This window comes from Lissotriton vulgaris, chromosome 9 (assembly GCF_964263255.1).
Source record: "Lissotriton vulgaris chromosome 9, aLisVul1.2, whole genome shotgun sequence".
NCBI lineage: Eukaryota > Metazoa > Chordata > Amphibia > Caudata > Salamandridae > Lissotriton > Lissotriton vulgaris.
In genome coordinates, this window is record NC_141697.1 from 140,253,943 (window position 1) to 140,276,594 (window position 22,652).

Below are 22,652 nucleotides of genomic sequence, written 5' to 3' on the forward strand. Positions count from 1 at the left end.
TCAGGTTCACTATGCTTGAAAGAGACATCTTTGACACAGAGACATCGCCAATGGGTGAAAAGCCATTGACGAGGAAGGTATTGTCACAGAAGAAAGTACCATTGAGAGGTTTGCAGTTGACAGGTAATTTATTGTCGATGTGGATATTGCAGTCGACCAGTGGAAAAGTGATGATTGAAAAGAAACGATCATTGCTAGCACCCACTACATCAAAAGTTTATTGATCGAAATGAGTGTGGGTGAAGTGGTGCAAATATTGGAGACAATGCCGGTGTTGCAAGTACCTCTACCACATCCGCGTCGTTTACTACAGGACACTTCCCCTGGGGGCCATTACTATTTATCAGGAAGGCTCCGAGCATGATCTGGATCAGATTGAGGCATTTTTTGTGAAGATCTCTCAGAGGAAGGGGAAAGGGGACTTAACTATCCAATACATTGATGAAGAGGATAAGATGGAGTACGAGGATCGTTTATAAAGATAAAAGTTCAGGGGATGCTTGTGACAGAAATGTTGGTACAGGTACCAATGCGCAGGTTTACGTAATTGTAAGACATGAGTGCAGATATTTATGAAAGATTTCCTCCTCAGTCAGCAGAGTAGTGTCAGAAATTAGAGCTAACAAAGACCCCTCTCTTCAATTTTGCAACCAGGGCATGCACAAACAGAGGAAATATAGCAAAAGCATACATTATCAGATGCTATAAATTCAGAGCTGATGGAGAGCAAGATGTTGAAATTTTAATTTGTAACAAAATGAAATTAAATTTTAATTTGTAACGTGCACTAATACCTGAGGGCATCTAGGTGCTGGTGTAGGTTTACCATTCAGTGGTAAATATAATGATAGTATTGATGTAAATAATGACCGAGATAGTACACACAGTCATCCTGACTCTCGAGGGAATCGTTTATATTGCAGAAGGCTGCATGTCCAGAACCGGGAGGAGCGAGTTCGCCTCTAAATGACATTGAGAGGTTTCATTCTCTAATAGAGAAAGCTTCAGAATATTTCAGTCTTCCAGTCTGTTTTAGAAAAAACTTGTTTTCTGTATGATTTTAAGGAAAAACATACAGCGGCACACAATTAATTCCTATCTTACAACATTTGCGGGAACAATGATGCAAAATCCAGCATGTGCCTCAGTACATCTATCCAGAATTGAATAGAAATATAAAGATGGCACAGCAGGATGTACTTTAAATCCGTTGGGTACTGATTCCATAACATCAGCAGATGCACAACGGAGATGAAGAAATCATTGCTCCTCCTGTATAGCACCAACAGATAAGGAAGGTAGAAAACTGGATTCTATGGGAAAAGAGTAAATGGAGATTCGAATAAGATTGCTAATTCATCTGCAAAGCAAAGTCAATATGGAGAGCTGGAAAACTAGCATCAGATTAATTATTAGATGCTGCCATAGAAGCTTCAACTTGTGCATTTAGTCAGGTATGGAATTAATGCTGAGATATGGCTGGTTGAAGAGCACGTCTTTTAGACTGGACAACCAGGCATGCATGATGGACATGCAGTTTGATGGACAATAATGTTTTGAAAGTAAGTTGATGAGGCCCTTCAAGCGATTAAAGCAGACACAGCGACGGCACACTCAAAAGGTATACTACAGAGTAGGCAGCCCTACAGAGGATGTAAAGGACCATATTTTCGGCTAGCTAAAGGACCAGAAGGGGTGTATTTTCTTCCCTACAGGCAAAGTGCATCATATGGCAAGCAGGGTTCGTATGGACAGCAGGCAAGGCAGCAGAGGTAGAGAGGACAAGGCTCCAGACCGAGTCAAGGAAGAGTTAGGAAAGGGAGATCGCCCTCCAGGTTTGAGGGCAAAGGTGGGAGGTCATGACTACCTGGTGCCTTCAACATTCAGGTGCCAGTTGGAGGAGGGATGCAGTTTATTTTCAAAAGTTACCCGCACATCACAACAGAAAAATGGGTATTGGATGTTGCAGACCAAGGTCATGGTCTGGAGTTTGTAGAAGAACCACCAGTGGTTGCGCCAATAAAAGAAAAGCACAGACATTTGAGAGCATTAAGAACAGTGATAGTGAAATTATTAAAGAAGAAAGCCATCAAAAACGTGCTTTTAAAAGAAGTATAACGAGGGATTCTACTCCAGATTCTTTATCATTTTAAAGAAATCTGGAGAATGGCATCCAATACCAGATTTAAGGGCACTGACCAAAGTTATAAAAAGACAGTTTGAAGTTTATTTATTATGCTTGATTATTAAAACCATTGCATACTAAAAAAAAATCTTACAACTTTTGATTAAAACCATTATAAAAAATTCCCAACTTTTTATCAGCAACAGTAAGTAGATTAATAACATTTTACGAGACATTAAAGAAAGTAAACAAATTATTAAGACATTCTGCACGTTAATCGTGTTAACTGTAGGTATTGTTTCGACTGTGCCCACTCATGTAGTGATTATGTCAGTTCTTGTAGTAAGTAGTTATTGGGCGGCTCGATCCAGTGTTTCAATCTTTTTGCAGTTATGTCCAGGTATTTAATTAGCCGGCAATTTAGCTGGACCAGCTCAGGGTTGAAACACAGCATTACCGCTTGTCTGCACGATCTACTCCATACTATTTGAACGCTGTCTTTAACAGGGTGATCCTTATATCTGTTAGCATGTTACAGGTGCATATGACATGAATTGCGTCCTCTACACCGGTGCCGCATAAACGACAAGGCTGGACTCCTCTCTTTCTCTCCCAAGGTGGCATGAATTTATTAAAGGGCCCAACCCCCGCTGGAGTTTTAGGAATTTTTCCTTGATATAAATTTAAACATCCACTGAAAACATGGAAAATATCTAAATTTGATGGTTCCAGGTCAACACTATTGGTTCCAATTCCTGCCTTTTGGGCTGAAGTCGCTCCTTGAGTCCTTATCAAATGTATGGCTCCAGTAACACCGTTCATAAGAAGAAAGGGGATTCTGGTGCATCCAGACCTGGAAGATTGACTTTCAAAGGCAAGCACATTTCAAAAGGGCAGAAAGATAACCACGCTAACTAAGGAAGTTCTTTTGCACTTAAGCCTTGCAATAAATACAAAGAAGTCCAATATGCAGCCAAGACAAGATTTCGCTTTTCTGGGAGCGAGAATATAAACGGAGGATGGTGTTCCCTTCACAGGAAGCTGATCAAACACGGAGAGTTACTGTAACTCCCAATATAATAAAACCCTTTTCAGTGTTTATGCAAGAGGGATCAAAGGTGGCATGGTATCGCAAACTCTAGAGTCTCATGAAAACATTGTGGAGAGTGATTTTAAATTAACATTTGAGCCTCTTGATAACAATGATGTTTGCTTAATTAGGGATTGGGATGCTGCATGGGCTGTCCTCATTTTAGATATTCCTCCTTTTAGCTATTCCTCCTTTTAGATATTCCTCCTTTTAGATATTCCTCCTTTTAGATATTCCTTCTTTTAGATATTCCTCCCTTCAATCGATGGACATAAGCCACTCCTCCATTAAAAGCACTAACAGTAGTGTATGTGCTCAGGCCCCTGAATGGTAGAACTAAATCTGACCCAAAAGGAGCACGCACCTCTAATAAGCCATATCATACCAGCCAAATAGATTATATATTAGTTAACCTAAGGCTGTGGTCTTGTGATCAGTTATTAATCCGATTGTCCTAGATAGTTCAGCAATTGACCACAGCCTTCTTTCTATGACTTCTAAGGCATTCTATGGAAGTATTCCCCCTGACCCTAGTTTGCCCTCTTATTCGAGGGACATTGCTATCACAGCTGACATATGCCACCTAAGGTGGAACCAGGTGGCTACCAGTCATGATATACTATCTGCTGTTGTTAAAGATCCTAAAAACATCCTTGCCTAGGTTGAGGGTGGACTTTTTTTCAATGCAGACCAACCAACGTCAACCCACTGTGCCTTCTTTGAGCGTATACTAGGTCATTTCACCATCCCAAATGTATACCATAGAAAAGGCCCTGGCAAGAACCTTTCCTGCTTTAATAAGGACTGTTGAGACCGTAATCACTCCTTAGTTAAAGCTATTAAATCTGAGGGTTTGGTTGGTATCTCTCCTCTTAGAAAGCCCACAAGATGGCTGTTCCCCATGCCATAAGGAATTGGGAAGAGCAGAAGTGGAGGGCCCTGTAGAGGCATGTTCAGCCAGTGACCTGTCAGCATTTTGCCTCTTGGTTGCACATGGAGGCTCGTCAGCCACACTACAGCCATCAAATAGTGCTTTTCCATCTGATTGGGTTAATCATCTAAACAAATTATATTCTGCTCACCCTACCATATTAAATTAGGCTGTTGCTGTTGTCCTCCCACCCCAGTCATGCGCATGGCAATGTTTGACATTACTGACATGGTTCAGTCTTTAAATACCGTTTCATGTGCCGTGCTGAGGGCCATGACTGTGTGCCAGTCGATCTATTCTTATCTGACATGGAAGCTTGGCCAGTTATATTTTAGCCATTGCCAATGCTGTTGCAGCAGGGGCTCTTTCCCGAATCCTGGAAGGGTCCAGTAATTGTACCCTTCTATGAACAAACCTGTGCAAGGCAATAGGTCTTGCATTTGTAATATTTAGATCATTTGACATTGTAAATGTTAATGTCTTTTATCTATGTTTTCTGCTTTGAAGTGTAGTGGATGTATGAACAGAGACGGAGCTGCAGCATTGCAAGACTTAGAAAGAGGAATTACTACTTGGACCAGAGAAGCAGTTGCAGCAATATCTAGAGGACTTAGAATGCAGAATTACCAATGAGAACATAGACGCAGGTAGCAGTACTGTGTAGAGGACTTGAAATGAGGAATTACAACTGTGACCGGAAACACAGCTGCCGAACTGCGTGGAGGATTAAGAATGGGGGCATTACTGATCGGACCAGAGAAGCAGCTAACATCACTGCATAGAGGACTGAGAATGAGGAATTGCCACTGGGAACAGAGACCTAGCTGCAGAAGTGCCTGGAAGACTTAGAAGGAGGAATTACTGATGGGACCAGAGCAGCAGCTTGCAGCACTGTCTGAAAGACTTTGAATGAGGAATTACAGACTGGACCAGAGTAGCAGGTAGCAGCACTGTCTAGAGGACTAAGAATGAGGAATTACCACTGGGAACACTCGGTTGCAGCACTGTCTAGAGGACTTAGAACGGAGTGCTGTATCGCACTGTGGAGATATGTCAATGGCAGATTAAGTGCTACATTTTTAAGTCTAACATAACATGCTAAACCTTTATGACCACTATTATTGACACTTTCCGTGTTAGTCTTCCATGCTGATACAGATTAAAGCATTTGTTTACACAAAATCCTTGTTGCTATGATGATACTTTGTTTTTCCTGGTCATAAAATATGAATTACTACATCTGAGCATTTTGCTTTACATTGACCGTACGTATTTGTCTAAAGTGACTTCCACTTAATTTCTTAATGAATGATTTATCAGAGGCTTTTGCCTTCCTCAACAAATGTGTTCTTTGTTAGAGATGAAAACAAGAGAGATAAAAGAAGGGAATAATGAAAAGGAAAGGGTGTGTTGTTAACATGAAAGGAGTTAACAGAGAAGAGATAAAGATTAAACAGAAAGGGATAAAGCAAACAGGAAAAAAAGAGGAATCAAAAATCAAGAGAAAGGGAAGCAGACAGGAAAACAGAAAACAGGAGAAGGGTGGCAGGAACGTAAGGAAAGTAATGAGAGGGCATGAGAGGAATGAGGGAAACAAATGATAGGAACAAGGGAATATGAGTGCAATATTAACAGTGGAGTGTATAAGTAGACCGGCGAGGGAAAATAAGGGAAAAAGGAGAGGAACAGATAGGACGCTATAAAAAACAACAAGGGAATTATGAAGCAGGAGAAGCAAAGAAAGGAACAGGAAAGCAAAAGGAGGGCATACAAATAAATAAAAGAGGTAAAGATGGAATGAGTGAAGAAGAGACAGAATAAGTGAACAAAGGGTAAAAGAAAGCGAGCAGGATGGTACAGAAGAGGGAAGAAAAATGAAGGTGTGAGCATAATTACATGTTAGTTATTGCTGCTTTGCCATATCAAGGCATCAGTGGACTCCGAGGTGTCCGGAAAGGATGAATTATTAACAAATATGGTCTGGTGCTCATACGGGTTTGACAAATGACCTTTCTGGCATCGATGTATTACTGTAAATTACTTTTATTTGTACCAATACTCCAGCAACTGTTATCGGAAACAAATTGACTGTGCTGACCCTTAGCTTACTGTCATAGAGGTGTTTTAGAAGTGGAGTTGTATATTGCTGCTCCACTGGAAGACCCCGTCAGATTGAAGCGAGGTCCGAGTACAGCACTGAACAACACTATTTCAAATAAATTACTAGAATACAACGCCGTCCTGTTTCCTTTCGTACCCGGGCTTGAAATGCTCTAAAAACTCGTTAAGGGATACTTTTCAAACCTACATACACAACTCTCTTCACTTTCATGTACAGTAACAAACACTCCATCATATGTTGTAATGAAAAACGCAAATAAAAAAAAACGTTAAATGTTTATACATTGCATGCAATATATAAAGTATGCAACACACAGTACTGCAAACAAGGAGTGATCAATATCACTGATACATCAAGCTAGTTCGGTATTCATGTGATGCATGCATGTGTGTCTTTTGGATTATGGGAAAAGTAGTCCCGCATGGCATTAGATGTGATGCTCTATGTCATCATATAACAGAAGTATCCTTGTTGAGACCATATATTTGTATGCATTTGCAACTGAAGGAAATTAATTCTGGCATCTCAGGGTCACTCTGGATTGCCTATAGGTCTGTGATGGTGAAGGAACTTCTAATCAAACAGTTATTTTGTGTACTAAGAATCATACAAAGAGCAGGAATATAAAAAAAGCCCCCATTTTTTGTGCGTGTTTAAACGAAAGCAGGACAGTGGCTATTATCCCTGTATCCACAAAAATGGCACACATTTGTAACCCTGGTAATAATATAGTCAGGCCTTCATCGAGAACGGGGCATCCATGTCATTTGTCAAGTTGGATTATATTGCATCTAATGAATTGGGATAATCCCAGCAAATTTCGTCATTAAGCCCTCTATTTGTTTTGAGTCGATCTACCATGTCTGTGCCCTTTCAAGCAGCATGTTCGTTTTAATTACGCGGAGCCATTTTATCAATAATTTCTAACTAAGGTAATAATCAGAGTGGCCCTTGTCCAAGAAATGAGCAGTCATTTTGGTCGTGTTACCATGGCTTCTTATTATTTTTTATTGTTCACATATCCAAAACCCATATTTTTCTAGAGTTCATTCCAAGGTTTTTGAGACCGTAGGGACAGACATAAAACAGACTGCCTTGGTCCATGCATAGAGACGTATCCAGACCATTGGCCTGAATCAACTAGAGCAAGTATGAAGAGCAGATAATCATGAAAGAGGCTGCTGCAGTTTGAACTTCTTAATGCCACATAATAACTTCTCTCTTCTTTCACCAGGGTGACTTCAGTGTGCCGGATGTGCCCAAGTCCATGGCATGGTGTGAGAGCTCCATCTGTGTTGGCTTCAAAAGGGACTATTACCTAATAAGGGTGAGGCCTGGGTATTTTTGTGGATTGATGTAACGAACATCTGTTTTTTCTTTCATAAAATGCACCTTGGGTTTTCTTACGGTATGGATTTGGGTAATCCTACTGTGTGTGATTCATTGCTGTGAAAAAAGTATTTCATTCCATTAAGTTTGTAAGCTCACCTCTACCTTTATGCTTACTGGCTGAACTACAAGGATAGGGTCTATTTTTTACACCTTCTTAGAACGTAGCTGAGTTTGAGAAAGGTGTGGGAAGTTTATGCTACTTGTAACCTCTGGATATGGGAAAAGTACTGACTTCTATGTATTAGAAGCAGAAACATATTCTCCACAATGATATTGTCTGACTGGATATAAGATCACTGAGTACTCTCTGCATATTGGTATGATCTCTGTAATTATATAGATGGTTTTCAAAAGTGATTCAGCTGAACCCTGTAGTTTGGGGATAATTAATAAGAGATGGTAATAGAGCTTGAACTGCAAGGCAGAAGAACTGTATAGAAAGCAACTGACAAAGATTGCATCAACCTGTTTAAGTTCAGGAGTTTGGTAGCGAGAGTCTACAGCACATTTCCTGAGTGTCTCCTGTGACTTCATCTCAGAGAAGGGCTGACTGTACTTTCATAGTCTCCTTCCTTTACTTAGGCAGATATTTTCTTCTTCAGTTAAATCTCTCACACAATTGAGTAGAGAGGTTGTTGTGTGCCTCAATGAAGAAGTGCATTAAAGCACAATAAATCTGTACAGAATATACAGCTATCACCTCTATCTCCAGCTGTAAAATCATTTAAAAGCACGGCTTGCTGATCAAGAATACCTGTTTATACCTAATGGCGTGTATCTTTGTGGGATTGGTTAGACGCTCAGCTAGGTCGCCATCCATTTCTAAGCTTTTGAACATTAACCACAGTTGTAAAGTGAGGAGTTTGAAATTTAACCTGACATAATCTGAATTTGGCGTATTTTTTTATTTTATTTACATATTCTTTAATTTGGAGATCTACTTAAAATGTCCATTTGTTTACACATGATCATTGATCAAATGTAATTTCTTTTTCCCTAGCTCGAGCTGTGAGTCTTCTTCTGGCTTTTCTTTCAGATCTTCTCGTCTCTGCTCATTATATATAGTGGTTACACCATTTGACAAATATTGAAATGAACCTTCTGATTGTTTACATTTTTTTGTATAAGTTTGCATATTTTTTTCTGTTATCTGCATAACTGACATAATGGATTTTTTAACCAATTTTGAAAATATGACCGTAACAGGAGGCAGCTGATCATAAACTTTGTGCTGCTACTGGTGGTGCATCCTTTAACTTTCATAGAACTTGGACATTCATGTGTCCTCTAAAATGCCCATATGAGAAAGTCCTTCCATTACAGCATATTGGCATGGGAATAGGCACTGCATTTGTGTTGAAAAGTATATTTATGCATATGTGCTATGATTTGTAATGCATGTTCCCTCACTGATTACATTTTAAAGTTGCACTCCAGGATGGGCTAGTGCTGGAAAACTAGGACAACTATGGTTGTTCCTGCATGTGGGGTTGTAAATCCCAAAAGATGGGGAAACTGCAGCAAAAACGTAAGCATACTCTGAATCAGTCTTAAAGTTTTGAAAGAATCGATCTCAAAAAAGGTCACAAATGCTTTAACAAAGAGACCTTACATTTCTTGTATCAAGATCCTATGGAATGCATTTTGTTTTTTAGGTCTTGCCTAAGGCAGTGCATGCACTGTTGCTCGTGAGACATTTTGTTTACTTCCAGAAAGCTTAGTTCCAGCCGATCGCTTACCATTGGTTAGCTTCATCGTCCCTCTTATTTCCCTCTTTCTGTTTGGCCAGCGCAGGCTGGCTTCACTTCACGTGTGTTTTCACTCACCATGGAATATGGCCCAAGTCCTGCTTCCTTGCGGCACCCAGGGTTCTTCTGCTACTTGCACTTTAAAGAGTTTTTATTTTATTTTAGTTGCAGCACTTCATACGAGTACATGGTTGTGCAGACAGTCTCCTCCCACCCCTATCCTGCTGCGCGTTGTTGCTTGCCCCGTTGCTGGGTCTGGTGGCTTATTGGACTAATGTGTCCATTGTAGGGTCCTGTGTTTGAACTCATAGTCTCCGTTCAAATCCCGGCGGGTCCACTCTGCCTTTCATCCTTTCGAGGTCTATAAAAAGAGTACTCTTGAGTAGGGTAACAATAGTCAAAAATGAAAGGAGAATGAATCACACATCCTGTTCTTTCCAGGGTCTAGGGTTCTTGTATGGTGAAGACCCTCATTCACATTAAGCATATGGGGGGTATATCTTGATTCTCTGTTGTTAAAGTGAGTAGTATCATCATTTTGTCTCTTATCACTTGAGTGCTTGGTTCTCCAAGTGATCTCTTTATCTTCCACCAGCAGGTAGACCCTCTGGTTTTGCGACAGTTATGAAAATTAAGTGCGAAGGTGTGTTGTGAAGAGTGAGGTTAAAATTGCCTCCTGTCCTCAGTTAAATCTTTTATTTACCAAGGATGGGGCAAGGTTAAAAAGGTGAATTGGTGGCGCTGTAGTGGAGGTGTCAGTGTCCCACTGCGCCTGATTGTAGGTTTCGATAAGTCGACATGTTTCGCCCCTTGGTAGCCCTTGCAGGACCAAATTGAAGTAAGCTACATTACAAGTAGCTTATGGAGGGTAGGCAAATCTACTCACCCTGCTTCATCACGAGGCCCATTCACTCATCTTCATGTATGGGTTATAGAAGATACTACTGTCTATAACTGGGAGAAATAAAAGACATTATAGACAAAATATCATGGATACAATTTGTACATTGCGATACTATTCATTATTTGTAGGAACAGGGCGGAGAATCAAGATATACCACACCATATGCTTAATGTGAATGAGGGTCTATACCATACATGTTTGTATGCATCACCAATGTGTTCTCAAAAGTACATCGAATATTGAATATGTGTTCAAAATTGGCCATCTTTTTTTTGTATAAGATGTTGTCATGCAAATAGTTATTTTATGTGGCACATTCCACACATAACATTGTGGTGTAAGAACACTTGTTTGTGTGCATGTGTGTAGGATACTGCCATTTTGTGTGATTGTGGCTGTTTGCACAAAGCCCTTGGAGGATGGCCCAGTGATTGTGTTCATTGAAAGTGAACCATTGATGTGCTATATGTTGACATGGGATTACATAGCAGTGTTAGGCACTATGGTGAGGTCTGAACTCTTTATCTGAAAGAGACACGTTAGTGATAGGTTCCTTACCTTAGAATATCCCCAGGCGACAGACTGTATCCGGAAAGTTTTGCTTAGCAGTACCTCAGCGCGTCAGTTGGTGACATACTGCGACTCTGCGTCGGTCGCTGGTGTAATTGCGCCGGGATGACGTCACAGAGACTACTTAGGCACCACCCATGCGTGCTGGCGTCAGTTCTTTCTTTTTCCGTGCCAGTAAGTGCAGATCCGGTTAGAGCACGTACCCAAGTCATTTTTTTTTTTACTATATTTTTGAGACTTTTGTCTTGTGTTGGTTTCTCTGGTGCTAGTTTGGATGCCTTGTTTTAAGACTTGCGGGACCTGCCATCGCAATATGTCTGTGGAGGACCCTCATGACGTCTGTCTCTACTACCTGGAGCGCAACCATGACTCCCGGTCCTGTCTGGACTTTAGGGCTATGGCCCCAAGGCCCTGAGGGAACGGCGCCGGAAGTTGTTTGAAGTTTTGCACTCGTCCATGCGCCGTTCCAGGTCCAGGGGTCGTTCCCGTGACCGCTCGCTGAATCGTCACCACCACTCCTCTTCCCCTTCTGATTCGGGTAAGAGACGGCAAAAAAAAAGCAGTCGAAGAAGCGTTTTCGCTCTCCGACATCCCTCCCGTCGGGCCCCGGATGCGGACAAGGGGGACAGGGGCTCCGGCCCTGCAGCTCGTTTGGAGCCTGGGAGTCACGCGGCCTACCCGCTTAACCGGGTCCGTCGTCGACTCCCGCACAAATGCAAGAACTTCTTGCTGCTATGGACTGCCTGTTTAGGCCTCGGGCTCCCGCCGGTGCGCCTTCGGGCCCCGCGGTCCCGTGTCAAGATCCTGCTGGTCCATCGACTCCTTCGGCGGATCCGGCCCCAGTGACGCCAGCGGCTTTGGTCCTAGTGCCTCAGGATCCTGCGCCTCTGGCTCTGGCCTCGGCACCAAAAGGTCGCATGCAGCTAGCTCCGGCCGGCGGCACCGCAGTGGATCCCGCCTCCACTCTGGTTAACAGAGGGCTTTGTCCCCGCCTGGGATTCGAATTGGGAACCGGCACTGTTCCCGGTGTCGTTTATTCCTTCACCGGTCCCTACCCCACCGCCGAGGCCTGTGCCTTCGGGGCTGGCGGAGGGGTACGACTGGGAAGGTTTTGAGGACCCGCTTGCTCGTCGGTGTGATTCCGAGCAGGACTGGGTGGATGACTTGGAGGAGGCTGGTGGCCTCGACGTGTCCTCTGATCCGAGGCTTGCCTCTCCCCTGCCCACTATGGAGGAAGGCGCCTCGTAAACGGTGGTGCTCCGTCGGGCTGCTGATGTCCTTAACCTCTATCTCCCAACGGTGACCCAGCTGACTTCCACTTCATCGGAGCCGCTGCTGCCCTTTTAATGATGCCCTCACCGAAGTCTTGTTGGGTACTTGGTCACGGCCCGCCACGGGGGCCCCTGTGGATAAAAACGTCGCCAGGCGTCATCGCCCGGCAGCGAGTACCCTGCCTTTCTGACCACTCCTCCTATACCTGAAAGCCTGATCATTCAGGCATCTACGTCTCAGAGTGCCTTTCCCGCGGCTCCGCCGGATAAAGACTTTAAGAGATTGGAGCAGTTTGGCAACCAGTTTTTCTCTTTGGTCAGTTTAGGACTGCAGTCAGTGAATACCGCATGCCTTTTGGGCCGCTATTCCCATGCGGTGTGGGATTGCGTGGCTGAGGTGTTGCCTCGGTGCCCGGTAAAGGCCCAGACTGTGCTGTCTCAAGCTGAGGCTCAGGGTAAGGATGTGGCTAGATTCGCCATTCGTTCTTGCTTGGACACCGCAGACTCCCTCGGTAGGGCAATTTCCAAGACCTTGGCACTTCGGCGTCACGCCTGACTGAGGTCCACTGGGTTCTCATTGGACGTTCGGAGCTCGCTCACGGACATGCCTTTTGACAGCACTCGCCTGTTTGGTGATCAGGCCGACATGGCACTGGAGCGTTTTAAGGACTCGCAAGCTACGGCCTAGTCCTTGAACTTTTCCATCACGCACCCGGCCAAGTCCACGTTTCATTCCTTTAGTGACCATGGCAGAGGTGCCCCTAGCTGTTTGTTCAGCCAAAAGCCTGCGCTGAACCAGAATACGTGTGCTCGTGGGCGCGGCGACTGCCGCTATGGCTCCGGGGGGCGGCGTGAGGTTCAGTCCACCTCCGTCCTTGCGACCTCTACCTCAAAGCCTTCCTAGTCTGAGCTTTGGGGCGCATCCCACGCCAGTGGGTAGCAGGATTCGCCCTCACCTTCCCCTTTGGCTTTCGGTCACTTCCGACAAGTGGGTGCTGCAGCTTGTCCGGAGGGGCTCCTCCCCCGGCCATGCCAACTCAGTTCCAGCGCATGTCAGGGGATCACTTTGCGATTTCTCCAACAGGAAGTCACAGCCCTCTTGGCCAAGGGGGCCATTGAGCGTGTTCCTGGGCCATAAGTAGAATGTGGTTGTTATTCCCACTACTTTCTGGTCCCCAAGAAGGACACGGGGGGGGGGTTTGCGCCCCATCTTAGACTTCCGGGACGTCAATCACTTCCTCCGGAAGGAGAAGGCCTTGGCTGCCCTCGATGCTGGAGACTGGATGGTAGCGTTGGACTTACAGGATGCATATTTTCACATTCCTGCCCTGCCGGCCCACCTGCGGTTTACGGTATGCCCGGAGCATTTTCAGTTTGCTGTGCTCCCTTTCGGCCTTACCAGTGCCCCTCAGGTGTTCACGAAAGTGATGGCGGTGGTCGGAGCTCATCTGCGCAGGTCAGGGATATCAGTCTTTCCTTACCTTGAGGACTGGTTGTTGAAGGCTGGCTCGCCCCAGGCAGCCATCACCCACCTTGAGACTACGGCCGACCTCCTGCATTTGCTGGGGTTTTCCATCAATGTGCCGAAGTCGCACCTGAGTCCCTCTCAAAAGCTCCCCTTTATCGGAGCGGTTCTGGATTCAATGCAGTTTCGGGTTTATCCTCTCGAGCAGCGAGTTCGGGATATTCAGGCTATGATTCCGATCTTTCAGCCTCTGTTCCGGGTTTCAATCAGGATACCCTCCGGCTCCTGGGCCTGATGGCCTCCTGCATCCTGCTGGTGCAACATGCCAGATGGCATATGCGGGCTCTGCAGTGGGACCTGAAGTTCCAGTGGGCGCAGCATCAGGGCAACTTGTCCGATCACGTCCAGATCTCGGACGGCACTGCACAACACTGCAATGGTGGCTCACGAATTGCGATTGGGTCAGTGGCAGATTCCTCTCCCTTCCCCAACCGGAGCACACAGTGGTGACGGATGCGTCCCTCCTGGGATGGGGAGGCCACTTGGGAGAGACGGAGATAAGAGGCCTCTGGTCTCCGGCGGAGTTGTGACTCCACATCAATCTTTTGGAGCTTTAGGGGATCTGACTGGCTCTGAAGGCATTCCTTCCCTCTGCCCGGGGAAGGGTAGTGCAGGTGTTCACGGACAACACCACAGCCATGTGGTATTGCAACAAGCGGGGCGGGGTGGGGTCCTGGACCCTTTCTCAGGAGGCTATGCGCCTCTGGACATGGCTGGAACATCAGGGCATTACCATGGTGGTTCAACACCTGGCAGGTCCTCTGAACGCCAGGGCGGATGAACTCAGCCGCCGGTGCATAATGGATCACGAATGGCGTTCCGAACTCGGACGTGGTGCAAGATCTCTTTCTGCAGTTGGGAGAGCCTTGGTTAGATCTATTCGCCACCGAAAACGCGCAATGTCATCAATTCTGCACGTTGGAATTTCCAAGGCGGCACTTGCTCGGCTACGCTTTTCGTCATGAGTGGAGCTGCGGTCTGTTGTACTGAAGATGATAAGGCGCGACCCGGCCCAAGTCATTCTTGTGGCTCTGGATTGGGCACGAAGATACTGGTATCCCGAGGTACTCAACATGGCGATCAATCCGATTGCCCCTTCGGGAGGATCTTCTGTAGCAGCAGCAGGGGACAGTCCACCACCCGTACCTGTCCAGCCACCACCTCCAAGCATGGAAATTGAGCGGCGACAGTTGACCACTTTCGATCTTCCCCCTGAAGTCTGTGATGTCATTTTGGCAGCTAGACGTCCCTCCACTAAAACGGTATACGCCTTTAGGTGGAACAAGTTGGTGGCATGGTGCGCAGCTAAAGCTATGGATCCCCTTTCTGCCCCTCTGTCTGAGGTCCTTCTGTTCTGCCTTTCCTTGGCCCAGCAGGGCTCTGCTCTGGGCACTGTCAAAGGTTATCTTTCTGCCATCTCCGCCTTTATAAGGCTCCCTGATCAACCTTCTCTTTTTCAGTCCCAGGTTGTTAACCGTTTTCTGAAAGGTATTTCGCACAGGTGCCATTCATAATGCCTCAATAAGACTTGAATCTTGTCCTGACGTGTCTGATGTCCTGAGACTGCATTGGTGGAAGTAATTGACAATATTAGATTGGCTCTGGATAGGGGCAAGTCAATAATTCTGGTTCTGTTAGACCTATCCGTTGCCTTTGACACCATCTCCCACACTATTCTATTACATCGGCTCTGGGAGATGGGTGTCAGGGGGCACACTTTAAAATGGTTCCAGAGCTATCTAACCGACCATGTAACAATGGTCCAGGTTGGAAATTCTGTCTCCAGCAGCAGGCCGGTTAAGATGGGAGTGCCACAGGGCCCCATTTTGAGTCTGACTCTTAACGTGTACATGACCTCTTTGGCCGGGGTGATCAGATCATATGGCTTTGATGTCATGTCATACGCTGACGACACGCAGATCTCGGTCACCCTGGGCCCAGATCCATCAGAAACTAAACCGCGTTTTAAAAACTGTATGTCTCACATCAACAGATGAATGAGTTCAAATCATCCCAAACTTAATGGAGGTAAGTCTGAGATCATGCTCTTTCGCAAAGCTGCCGAGCATTGGTCTCATTACTGGTGGCCTTTGAACCTCGGCTCATACCCCATACCCAAATCAACGGTGCGAAACTTAAGTTTCTATATGGACAGTCAGCTGTCTATGAAACATCAGACTAGCCATATAGTTGGCTCATGTTTCGGAGTGATGCGTCAACTTCGGAGGGTCTTCAAATGGCTCCCTAAGGAGGCCAGGAAACCATTAGTACATGGTGTAATGACCAGATTCTAGACCAGATAGAACCAGCTCACTGAGCAACACCAACCTGGCCAAAACGTAACCACCTCCCTCCTCAGGACCCATCTATCCGGGCACCTGGGTACCTACCTGAGGATGGGGAACTCGCAATATACAAGCTCATATCATCAGAAACACCACTAAATCTATAGGGATTACTAGGAATACTCACTGATTACTAAGGACATCCATGCCCTACACCACACTCAAACCTCATAGTCTCGCGACCACATGGGTCCAGACTAATCTACCCTGGGGCAGTTCTGATTATCTACCATTACACACTGATTACCCTCAGTGCTCACTCACTACGCAATCCAGCGTATCTACACACTAGACTGCAGCCCTAGTGCTCTCTTTTTATCTGGTCCACAATCCGGCGGACCTACACACCGTATCCCCCCGGTGCTCACTCACTTACAACATGATCCACAATCCGGCGGATCTACACACTGACTACCCTCAGTGCTCACTCAAGCCCCAATCTTGCGGGTATACACACTGACCACAATCAGTGCTCTCACTAACGCCGCTTACCAATGACGACCACTTTCCTATGAATACCTTCAGCTCTCTCTCTATGTTGGGAAGTCTCTCTCACTATTCACTAAGGGTTCGCTACTACAATAATATTATGGGATGGCCGAATCACTTAGTGTCAATAATTCCCTAGCTCAAGGGCTCCTCTCTCTCCCTAATTATTCAGTGGCTACTTACCGGATCAGGGGCAGCATCTGTTCTGGCTGTAACACCTGACTAGAAGAAAAGGTTACCTGTGCTTTAAGAACAATATACATTAAAACGCTCTCTATCATAAGAACAACACATGCACACTAGTTCACTAAGAACTGGGGTATCTTTATTACAATAATCATAAAATACACATACACATCTGCGGGGTCTCTATAACTAACAGGAACCTTAACACACCGCTGAAAGAAAAGGATTAGACATACAATAGCCTAGGGAATAAAGACAAGATTAAGGTGTAAGTGTAAAGCGGACTAGTTTAGACTACCTCACCTATTAGAAGGAAGATTTCTCTCTGTCTCTGGTGGGATCAGGGCTCTCTCTGTCTCTCCCTCCGTCACCACAGCTTCACGCCTCTGGCTCAATTACTTCAGCTGACTGCCTCAACTCCTCCATCTGCTTTAATGCATTCTGATAGTCTCTCTCCAGCTTCAGCAATCATCTGCCTTCTTTCTCCATTCCAGAAAACCAATAGAACTGCACTGTATTCTGCAGCTCCAGCAGACATCCTACTCTCCACTCTTCAAGAACCAAACTGACCACTCCTCCTCTCCTGCAATTCGCTAATATGGATTCCTCTCTCCTCATGGAAATTTCCAACAGAGGGCTGCCTCCCACCAATTTCCTGTGCTAGCTCCAGAGCTCTTTGCGCAACCGCAGTGGCCATCTGCATGTTACGTCTGGGCCCAAGAGACAAACACATTCTTCCGATAAGAACCAGTCCTGGCTGGTTTTCCCCTAGCACACAACAGCCTTAACTATAAACATTACCTTTCCCCTTCAAGCATCTCAGCTCTGCAGGGATAGAAAGCAAAATGGAGTCTCTCTAGTTCTGGGCCTTGTAGGCCTGAGAAGGATGAAATAACCCTTAGCTCTGTCAGAGTACCTACACAAACCATACCAATGTGTAATATAAAGTCAGGACCACAGGATCCACCCTCTACTATAGGCAAAACAATGAAAGGCAAAGCCAATAGGCAATAGATGGATTAGAGTAAGGGATCTATCATCATATAAAGCAGCTATCCTCTTCTAGGTCTGGAAGAAAGGGCTTAAAAGAGCCAACACAAGCTAAGAATACATAAAATGGATGTGAGCAAGTTTAAAGTCTTTATCACTCCAAAATAGAGCCAAAAAACCCGTCAAGACACATGGCCTGATAATAAACTACCAAGATTATGGAAATGCTTTGCTGTCATCAATAAATGAAAGCCATCTAACTAAACACCAAATCATGCAGAATACAGCGGCAAGATTGGTTCAGGACCTTCTGCATAGATCCTCGTCTACATCCTGCCTGAGATCTCTATACTGGCTATCTGTCAAACAGTTTAAGACCCTATCCCTGACTCAGCATGTACGGGAAAGGCCCTGGTTATTGGTCCAAAAAACTGCAATGGTACCAGCCAGTTAGATTGATTAGATAAAGTAACGAGTCCCTTCTAACGCTCCTTAGAATATGCAAGGGAAGATATGGAGGAAGGTCTTTTTACCACCTTGCCCCCGCACTCTGGAACAAACTCCCTTTCCACCTACGCACCATCTCAGATCACAACTGTTTTCGAAAAAAATTGAAATCTTGGCTATTTGATAAATAAGCAAGTATCTTATTGGAGCCATCTGCAGGCGCCATGAGAATTTCGAGTGATATGTGCGCCATACAAATGTCCCTGATTTGATTTGATGTGATGTGTGCTCCTGTTGAGCCCCTTTTTTAAACTTTCCTTTACGTTTTCTACTCTCAAGATGGCTTTCCTGGTGGCTATTACCTCTACCAGAAAAGTGAGTAAGCTCCCGGCTCTTTCTTCTAAACCTCCTTTCCTTTCTATTCATCCGGACAAGGTGGATTTAAGGACCCGTCCTTCTTTCTTGCCAAAGGTTATTACGTCCTTTCACATCGGGCAGACCATCACTTTGCCCACCTTCTTTCTGTCTCCGCATCCTTCAAAAGAGGAAGAGAGGCTCCACTGTCTGGACCCAAATCGTTCTATCTGAAGCGCACACATCACCCCCTCCCCTCTGCGCCCCTTCCCCTCTGCGCCCCCGCCCCTCCTCACAGCTCCCTCTACATCACTCCACTCTACTCCTATCTACGCTGCTGTACTCCACTCTCTTCTATGTCTCTTACATTTAGCCATGCTAAGCAGCAGCCACACTGGTGAGTTTGTACATCTTTTGTTTGTATGAATTGTGGTACATCACACCGAGAATGGAGTACTGTTTTAAAAAAAAAAAAAAAATTTATATACGTTTCAGCAGTTCTCATTAATTCCATTTCACAACTTTACAGGTCGATGGAAAAGGCTCCATCAAAGAACTGTTCCCAACTGGGAAACAGCTGGAACCTCTGGTGGCTCCTTTGGCTGACCGAAAGGTAGCAGTTGGCCAGGATGACCTTACTGTAGTGCTGAATGAAGAAGGGACGTGTACCCAGAAATGTGCCTTAAACTGGACTGATATTCCCATGGCTATGGGTAAGTGGCAATACTATTTCTCAAAGCGCGCAGAATGATCCCCATGTATATTGATATATTCTATAGAATGTGACACATGCTCCATTGTCATTGCTGTTAACATTTATTTTAATTTGCTTTGCAAGTGTTTCGATTGCAGATCACTCACATCATTAGTTTGTATCTTTTGAGGCTCGCGCAATGTTCGTAGGTGGAAAAGATCACATATCCCAAGCATGCTTAATTTAGGCTGAAGGGCTCCACCGACCTAGGTCAAATCATGTATTTCCACTGCATTGTCCCTCGTTGTAATACTGGCATCCTTTTCCAAGTTAGTGAGCAATTAAATGCTTCATCGTGGTGGTTTCAACATTCATTGGATCGCCGTGCCTGTTTCTCTGATATTTGAAGGAACTTTGTGCTACTTTCTAAGAATTATGAGGGCTACTATTGAAGGGTCTGGGCATTTGCTGCATTCTTATTCTGGGTTTTTAGACTAGGAATGCATATACATTTGAGAAGTAGAAAACTAGCCATATTATGTTCGTGAATATTACATTCATACATGTCTGACAGTGCAGACTCCAATAACAAGTAGTTATAGCAGTTTACATAAAAAAAGATATTACTAAGACAACTGAGAAGCATAGTAGGGTGACTACTAATGTATTGCTAAATTGACAGTAAGGTCGCACACTGCTATTGGTTGATAATTTGACCCCATAATCTTCCTTTTACCCATAGAACATCAGCCTCCCTACATTGTTGCTGTGCTGCCAAGATATGTGGAAATTCGCACATTTGAACCACGGCTACTTGTACAGAGCATCGAACTTCAAAGGCCTCGTTTCATCTCCTCTGGAGGGTATGATAGCATCTTCATCCCTAGCTTCTCTGTGACACATGCTTTTTTTGTTTTTCCTTCTTTGGCATAACTTATCGTTTGCATTAGGACATTATTGTTCAATTATTACCCCACCACAGTTTACCATGCCCTCTACCCCCAGTTAATTCTCTGTGGCAGAGAGTGTATTACAGATTTGACAATTTTCACACAAAAATAGTTCACCCATTTATGCTGGGGCAAAAGCGCATTACTGTCTGTTGGACTATAGGCTGATTTGTAATAAGTTGTGATTTTGTGTTATAATTGCAAGAGGTAGCAATGTTGAATACTTTTAGTAATATTATGCATCCTTGGTAAACAAAACCATTTTGAGTGAGCAAAGATTTAAACTGTTCTCTTGCTTTCTCTTGCTGGCAATGAGTAGCGTATCTGGTCCCTTTTACGACTTTAGACAGCTCAAGCTGTTTGCCAGCCTCTTGTAGTGATTAAAAATTATACATAAGAATAATAATATTAGTGATGTAGGAAAGTGGATTATAATGTGGGGTGGACAAATGTCCTCCTTTGAGCATGAGGCCACCACCTGCTAGATGTCACACAAATTAAATTAACCAGTGTTTTATCGCTGGTAACGTGGCAAACAAAACTCAGCCAATTTTTAAATAAACAGAAGAATGTGTTGAGTAAAATAGGACATCTTTTCATGCATATCTTTTGGTTTTAGGTTGTGAGGCTGAAGGTCTTTAAAAATGTGGGTATGCACTATCAGGGAAGATTATGTGCTTTTTTCTTTTTTTTTAAGTTTGAAGTTTATTAAAGTATAAAGAAGCAAAGACAGAAAATGAAGAAACAATCATAAGTTATAAAAAACAAGAAAGAAATCTCTCTTACAAAAAAGAAGAGTTGATAAATAAGAAATCTATACATAAAATATGGTAAACGATAATACTCATGAACATAAGGTATTTGAGGTATAACCTGTAGAATAAAACACATAAGTGATATGAAAAAGTAAATGCAATTAAGAAATGCAATCACGGTGGTTTTTGGACTTCAACATTACGAACTTGAGTGGTAGGTGGGATCTGGGCAACTCTGGATAAATACTCAGTGAGGGGAATCCATAAAAGATCACATTTAATTGCGAGGGAAATGGGGGAAACAAAATTAGTGTCCAGACGATGATTAAAACAAACTGCATTCCACCAAGCATTGAAGGAGACATCATTAGCTTGTTTCCAGTGAGATGTAATATGGTGGAAGGCAACGGCTATCAGAAGGTCAAATAATTTATGCTTATGGGACGAAGTGGCAAAAATAGGAGAAAGAGAACCTAGAAAAATGTTAACAATGGAAAAGGAAAAACAAAAATTGAAAATCTTTTTGAACTGGGACCACACTTGTTGCCAAAAACGGAAAATAGGAGGACAATCGAACAACATGCTTTTCAAATCCGCTGAAGAGCAGGGACAGGACCAACAAGTGGAGGGTGTGTCTGAGGAAAACGATGACAGAAGTAATAGAGTGAATAATGTGCGATTATAAACAAAAAATAAAGTTTGGGTAGTGTTGGCAGCTCTGGAGGTACTATGAATTTTTGACCAAATTTTATCCCATAAAGTGAAGGACCAGACTTGAGCTAAATCTTTTTCCCAGGCCAACTCAACCCTAGATTTGAAACGATCAGTAGAGGATTGAATAGATTTATAGAGAAAAGAGGCAGAAGAGGATTGATCAATTGCATTGGAAACAGGAAGATATGCTGTAGGAATAGAATTCGTAGTAGGCAGTGACGAAAGGTATTGGATGAGAGAGGGAATCAGTGACAGATAACGTGCACGTGAAGAGGAGGGTAACGAGAATTGTTTTTGGAGGTCTTGAAAAGGAAGAGGTTGATTATCCACAAGAAGTTGAGAGATCCATTTTAGACCAAGAGAGTGCCATGTCTTCCAATTACGAATTTGGAGGAGTTTATTATGCCAAATAGGTTGAATATGGGTGGAGGAAGCAGATGGATAAGAGGATGACAGGTACGGTTGAAGAAGAGAACGAGAACGGGAAATAATGGGGGAGCGAAGAGACGTAACATTAGAAGTGAAGGAAAGAATCTCATTAAAATTAAAAGGATGAAGGAAAGAAGATTCTAGCTTTAGCCAAAGAGGGGGATAGAAGGGGAGGTCCGAAGAGAGCCAACGCAAAGCTTGTTTTAATGAAAAAGCGGTATGATAAGATTTGAAATTTGGAAATTTAACCCCTCCGAATGATTTATCTTTTTTCAAGGCAGAAAGAGCTATTCGAGATTTCTTACCTTTCCACAAAAATGTTTGCAAAATAGAGTCTATCGACTTGAAGTAATAGTCCGGAATATGAATGGGAATCATGGAAATAGAGTAAAGTACCAGAGGAGCCAACATCATTTTAATGGAGTCAAGACGTCCCCACCAAGAAAGGAAGAGAGGGTTCCATCGAGTAATAGCGCATTAAGTTTAACAGAAAGTGAATCGAAATTGAACTTAATAGTATCTAAGAGACGGGGAGCAAACCAAACACCTAAGTATTTAATCTTGGAAGGCTGCCAGGAAAAGCCAGAATCGTGAAAGAGATGCTTTTGACAAAGAGGGTTT

The 22,652-nt window shown here is 44.0% G+C and overlaps 1 protein-coding gene across 2 annotated transcripts in view; it reads left to right on the forward strand.

Moving 5' to 3' along the window:
• The window catches only part of VPS39 (VPS39 subunit of HOPS complex), a 389,790-nt gene that overhangs the window by 172,848 nt on the left and 194,290 nt on the right, over positions 1–22,652 (forward strand). For both annotated transcript variants that reach the window (XM_086937216.1, XM_086937217.1), the window contains exons 7-9: positions 7,503–7,595; positions 19,019–19,202; positions 19,926–20,046. In XM_086937216.1, the coding sequence (XP_086793342.1) occupies positions 7,503–7,595; positions 19,019–19,202; positions 19,926–20,046 (398 nt within the window). The remainder of the gene's footprint in view (positions 1–7,502; positions 7,596–19,018; positions 19,203–19,925; positions 20,047–22,652) is intronic.